The 6,995-nt window shown below is 46.5% G+C and overlaps 1 protein-coding gene across 1 annotated transcript; it reads left to right on the top strand.

The window, feature by feature from the left end:
- Positions 1-5,279: 5,279 nt before the first annotated feature.
- LOC133141551 (uncharacterized) lies at positions 5,280-6,651 on the top strand. The gene has a single exon (XM_061262119.1). It carries the CDS (start codon positions 5,280-5,282, stop codon positions 6,594-6,596), a length of 1,317 nt encoding a protein of 438 aa, XP_061118103.1. The 3' UTR covers positions 6,597-6,651.
- Positions 6,652-6,995: the final 344 nt, after the last annotated feature.

Genomic DNA, 6,995 nt, shown 5'->3' with positions numbered 1-6,995 from the left:
GCCCCCGCCGCTGGCCCCCGCGTGGTCGGGCGTGTGGCGGGGGGCCCGGACCCGGGGGGGGGCCCGGACCCGGACCGGGTGTGCGCGGGGGGCCCGATGCTTGGGGGCCACTGGATGGCGGGGCCAGCCGCGCCCTGTCGCGCCCCTCACATCCACCAACGTTCCACAGGAAGTGACAAACCTGCTCACACCCACTTACATGCGCGTGTACACACATACCACTTTAGTGAATATTTGGTTCATCTTGATGCTAACCTCTTCTCTTGTTACAGCCAAGTCTTTAGTGTTGTAGTTGTCTTTGTACTGTCTTGAACGTATGTCTTGTTATGTTTGGTGTCTCTCCCCATCACTTGTGTCCCCCTCCCTTCCCCTCTCCTATGCCACTCCCCCCCCCCCCTCCCCCTCCGGCCCCCCTCAATCTGCGGCGTGGGGGAGGAGAGCAGTAATAGCCTACTCAGGGAAGAAGACGAAGACGAAGACTTGCTACTCCCCCCCCCCCCCCCCCCCCCCTCTCATATCCCATCCCCATATGCCTAAATAAAGTATGAAATAAGCAACAGGGGGAACATCTGACACCTCTGGAAGAATACAAGGGTACCAATACTCCCCTGTTATAGATCAAACTGGCCCCAAAACACACGGCACCCAGATCAATCATACTGCTTGCCCAAGATACCGGGGACACAAAAAAAAAAAAACATATTTAACTGAATAATGTGTGTCGAACATCTTTGCCATCTTCTCTTTAATATATATATATATATATATATATATATATATATATATATATATATATATATATATAATCACCGGTCTCACTTATTGATAGATTTAATTGACACTGTTGTTGGCAAAATGACAGCAAATGATGTCATGTCCTACTATAATGAAACCTTAATCACGCGTTATTTTTGTAATTAACATGGAATTGGAATTGTAATAAAGATATCAGTGTTTAATAGCTTTACTTAAAATATAGGGCAATTGAGTTCACACACCGCCTGATATTTTGTAGTTGCCATATACCGCTAATCGATAAAATATCACTCACTTGAATATGACTATGTATGTCATTGATTTACTTCAACTTAAAGTCGTAATTTTGTAGTCAGACAATTGCAGCAGAAATCAAAAGCTGGTGGTGGTGGAGGGTAAACCAAGTGGCCACTTCCTCATTCTGTGTGAGGTGACCAGTTCAGACTGTGCTGTCCTCCACACTTCTGTGTAATGTATATAGCCTCTTAACAGGGAGAACATATGCTGTTTTCCAAAAGTCAAAGGTGGTGTGGTGGCTTTAATGGCGCAAAGCATTTCAGTGAAGCAAGTATGTTAGCCACAATATTAGCATCTCTATTCTTTTTGTAATATAATTTATGTGGCAACTGAATTAATTAAATTTGCCACACCTTTGGAACCCATTATGCCAGTGGCCACTCCCTCATTCTATCCATTTTCCAAAGCTGCCAAGGTCACTTCCTCATTCTGCGGGATGTCACAGTTCTGTACAAGGCACACGTACACAGAGCCCATCGTGTCGGTTGTGGATTTCGGTTGTGGATGGCGGGGCCAGCCGCGCCCTGTCGCGCCCCTCACATCCACCAACGTTCCACAGGAAGTGACAAACCTGCTCACACCCACTTACATGCGCGTATACACACATACCACTTTAGTGAATATTTGGTTCATCTTGATGCTAACCTCTTCTCTTGTTACAGCCAAGTCTTTAGTGTTGTAGTTGTCTTTGTACTGTCTTGAACGTATGTCTTGTTATGTTTGGTGTCTCTCCCCATCACTTGTGTCCCCCTCCCTTCCCCTCTCCTATGCCACTCCCCCCCCCCCTCCCCCTCCGGCCCCCCTCAATCTGCGGCGTGGGGGAGGAGAGCAGTAATAGCCTACTCAGGGAAGAAGACGAAGACGAAGACTTGCTACTCCACCCCCCCCCCCCCTCTCATATCCCATCCCCATATGCCTAAATAAAGTATGAAATAAGCAACAGGGGGAACATCTGACACCTCTGGAAGAATACAAGGGTACCAATACTCCCCTGTTATAGATCAAACTGGCCCCAAAACACACAGCACCCAGATCAATCATACTGCTTGCCCAAGATACCGGGGACACACAAAAAAAAAACATATTTAACTGAATAATGTGTGTCGAACATCTTTGCCATCTTCTCTTTAATATATATATATATATATATATATATATATATATATATATATATATATATATATATATATATAATCACCGGTCTCACTTATTGATAGATTTAATTGACACTGTTGTTGGCAAAATGACAGCAAATGATGTCATGTCCTACTATAATGAAACCTTAATCACGCGTTATTTTTGTAATTAACATGGAATTGGAATTGTAATAAAGATATCAGTGTTTAATAGCTTTACTTAAAATATAGGGCAATTGAGTTCACACACCGCCTGATATTTTGTAGTTGCCATATACCGCTAATCGATAAAATATCACTCACTTGAATATGACTATGTATGTCATTGATTTACTTCAACTTAAAGTCGTAATTTTGTAGTCAGACAATTGCAGCAGAAATCAAAAGCTGGTGGTGGTGGAGGGTAAACCAAGTGGCCACTTCCTCATTCTGTGTGAGGTGACCAGTTCAGACTGTGCTGTCCTCCACACTTCTGTGTAATGTATATAGCCTCTTAACAGGGAGAACATATGCTGTTTTCCAAAAGTCAAAGGTGGTGTGGTGGCTTTAATGGCGCAAAGCATTTCAGTGAAGCAAGTATGTTAGCCACAATATTAGCATCTCTATTCTTTTTGTAATATAATTTATGTGGCAACTGAATTAATTAAATTTGCCACACCTTTGGAACCCATTATGCCAGTGGCCACTCCCTCATTCTATCCATTTTCCAAAGCTGCCAAGGTCACTTCCTCATTCTGCGGGATGTCACAGTTCTGTACAAGGCACACGTACACAGAGCCCATCGTGTCGGTTGTGGATTTCGGTTGTGGATGGCGAGGCCAGCCGCGCCCTGTCGCGCCCCTCACATCCACCAACGTTCCACAGGAAGTGACAAACCTGCTCACACCCACTTACATGCGCGTATACACACATACCACTTTAGTGAATATTTGGTTCATCTTGATGCTAACCTCTTCTCTTGTTACAGCCAAGTCTTTAGTGTTGTAGTTGTCTTTGTACTGTCTTGAACGTATGTCTTGTTATGTTTGGTGTCTCTCCCCATCACTTGTGTCCCCCTCCCTTCCCCTCTCCTATGCCACTCCCCCCCCCCCTCCCCCTCCGGCCCCCCTCAATCTGCGGCGTGGGGGAGGAGAGCAGTAATAGCCTACTCAGGGAAGAAGACGAAGACGAAGACTTGCTACTCCACCCCCCCCCCCCCCTCTCATATCCCATCCCCATATGCCTAAATAAAGTATGAAATAAGCAACAGGGGGAACATCTGACACCTCTGGAAGAATACAAGGGTACCAATACTCCCCTGTTATAGATCAAACTGGCCCCAAAACACACAGCACCCAGATCAATCATACTGCTTGCCCAAGATACCGGGGACACACAAAAAAAAAACATATTTAACTGAATAATGTGTGTCGAACATCTTTGCCATCTTCTCTTTAATATATATATATATATATATATATATATATATATATATATATATATATATATATATATATATATATCACCGGTCTCACTTATTGATAGATTTAATTGACACTGTTGTTGGCAAAATGACAGCAAATGATGTCATGTCCTACTATAATGAAACCTTAATCACGCGTTATTTTTGTAATTAACATGGAATTGGAATTGTAATAAAGATATCAGTGTTTAATAGCTTTACTTAAAATATAGGGCAATTGAGTTCACACACCGCCTGATATTTTGTAGTTGCCATATACCGCTAATCGATAAAATATCACTCACTTGAATATGACTATGTATGTCATTGATTTACTTCAACTTAAAGTCGTAATTTTGTAGTCAGACAATTGCAGCAGAAATCAAAAGCTGGTGGTGGTGGAGGGTAAACCAAGTGGCCACTTCCTCATTCTGTGTGAGGTGACCAGTTCAGACTGTGCTGTCCTCCACACTTCTGTGTAATGTATATGGCCTCTTAACAGGGAGAACATATGCTGTTTTCCAAAAGTCAAAGGTGGTGTGGTGGCTTTAATGGCGCAAAGCATTTCAGTGAAGCAAGTATGTTAGCCACAATATTAGCATCTCTATTCTTTTTGTAATATAATTTATGTGGCAACTGAATTAATTAAATTTGCCACACCTTTGGAACCCATTATGCCAGTGGCCACTCCCTCATTCTATCCATTTTCCAAAGCTGCCAAGGAAGTGCCTCATTCTGCGGGATGTCACAGTTCTGTACAAGGCACACGTACACAGAGCCCATCGTGTCGGTTGTGGATTTCGAGTCATCTTGCTGACAGGAGGGGAAGTGGTCTTAACTGTGAGGTAGGGATCATCAGTTTTACCAACCGGTTACCATCCCATTTTTTAAACGGTAAACCGATACTGCTTATGACTGCTAGGGGCTGTATCTTTTTTTTATTTTTTATTTTTTTTACTGGATTACTGAGAAATGTAATTGTATTTTCAAACTTTATTTTTGGCCATCTCAATAGTTGAATGTCAACATTGTAAATCAGATAATAGTAAGTCAGCCTAATTGCCAAATTAAATATTTACATTTACATTGACATTGTGCAGTCCTCATACCTCATACCAAAATCTTATCACCTAAGTTTTGTTACTTCCACCCCTGATATTTTGTAGTTGCCACATGACACCTCCAAAAAATAAAAGATAAATGACTATTTACACTTACGTCAGTCAGTATAGTGGACAATATGATTTTATTTAATTTTCATTTTAAATGAAAATAGCTTCCCCTCCAAAAGCATGACAATACTGCTCCGCACTGCACGTCTGCATCGTGTGTTTATGTACATTTCACATTAGTTTTGTATTCATGAATGATTTAATAAATGGGACATGTGTCTTAACTGTTCAAATCTTAGTTATTCTATCCAGAATTGTAGGACACGAGGAGGAAGGGGAAACTTAGCCAGGTGTGGTTTGTATGTGTAAGTGTAGCTACTCCTTGTGCAGGCATGTTGGTTTTTTTATTATTATGTACATTTGTTTTCAGTGGTTTTTAACTTCCGTGTTTCCTTCTTGTTTTTGTAGATCTCAATGTGCTGCGTTTATATTTTCCTGATTCTAGGAGTGAGAAAGTGAACTCCGGGACCGGGCAGCATGCGTCTGCGTTATCTGCTCCACATGTTAATAGTGGCCTCCATCTCCAGCTGGCTCCTCTTCAGCCTCTTTTGGAGCCATCTTCTCCCTGAAGCCATCGGCTGGCCTGGTAACATCAAACCGGCGTTGGAGAAGAAGGGGTTGCTGTGCCAGGGCCCCCCGGACGGAGAGACCGTGGTGCCCGCGTGCGGTGGACTCGTCCTCCTCGTCTCTGCGTTCCGGGATGAGCGCTTCAGCCGGAGGACTGTGCGCGTCATCGGCGTCGCGCGCCGAACCGGGCTGCCGCCGCTCTTCTGTCACATCTGCACCGGCCCTTCGGTCTTCTCTGTGCCGGCCGCGGTTCTGATCCACTCCGACCACTTCGGCTTCGCCTACGGCACCACGGACTTCCTGTGCCAGTGGAAAAGTGACACCGGGCTGGCCCTCCGGGTGTCCGTCTCCGACCGGGAACTTCCAGACCTTTCGACGTCATTCCTTTGGATTCATGAAACCGCGCGGAACTCCACTGCCCCCTTTCCCCGGCAGTTTTCGGTGTGCATCTCCACCTTGTTTGGTAACTATAGCAATGTCCTACAGTTTGTCCAGTCACTGGAGATGTACCGCCTGCTGGGGGCGGGCAAAGTGTTTGTGTACAAGAGCAGCTGCCCGCCGCTGCTGCAGAAGGTTCTGGATCACTACTCGTCCACAGGCCTGCTGGAAGTCGTGCCCTGGGATGTTGGGCGCCATCTTAAGGTCTCGAACAGCTGGAAGCCCTCGCTGGGGCCTGGCGACCTTCACTACCATGGCCAGATCGCGGCGCTCAATGACTGCATCTACCGCAACATGGTGGACAGTGCCTATGTGGTGCTGGTGGACATTGACGAGCTCATCATCCCGCGCCTCCACCAGACCTGGGGCAAACTGATGGACTTCCTCTCGTTCACACATCCAGGCGTGGTGACCTTCTTGTTCGAGGACACTTTGTTTCGCAACACCGTGTTTGGGGATGACGGGAGGCTGGACATCTGGCCCCACGTGCCGGGCGTGAACATCCTGCGGCACGTGCACCGGGAGCCGTTCCAGCCATTAAGCCACAACGCGCGGAAGCTGCTGGTGAACCCGCGCTTGGTGGTGTGGACGTCAGTGCACGACACGCTCTGGCTGAAGGGGACCTCCTTGAATGTGCCGCCGTCCGTGGCATACCTGCACCATTGCCGCAAACCACGCGACATGAGCGCGAAGGACAGCCAGCTGCTGCAGGACACCAGCCTGTGGAAGTACAGCGCCCCCCTCATCCGAAACGTCTTCCGCACCCTGAGCCAGGTGCTGGGGACCTGAGGGCCCACCCTCATCCGAAACGTCAACCGCACCCTGAGCCAGGTGCTGGGGACCTGAGGGCCCACCCTCATCCGAAACGTCTTCCGCACCCTGAGCCAGGTGCTGGGGACCTGAGGGCCCACCCTCATCCGAAACGTCTACCGCACCCTGAGCCAGGTGCTGGGGACCTGAGGGCCCACCCTCATCCGAAACGTCTACCGCACCCTGAGCCAGGTGCTGGGGACCTGAGGGCGCCACCCTCATCCGAAACGTGAAACTGACTTTGCCATCTTTACTGTATGACTGTGATTGTTACATGATTATTTTATTGCTGTTATTATGCAGTAATACGGGAACTGGAGTTCTGTCTTATTGCAACAGGAAGTACTGTATTTGTGAATGGTATTTGTTTTAGAAGAG

This window comes from Conger conger, chromosome 12 (genome assembly GCF_963514075.1).
Source record: "Conger conger chromosome 12, fConCon1.1, whole genome shotgun sequence".
NCBI lineage: Eukaryota > Metazoa > Chordata > Actinopteri > Anguilliformes > Congridae > Conger > Conger conger.
Note: the sequence above shows the minus strand (reverse complement) of the source record. Positions and strands in the feature narration are given on the sequence as shown.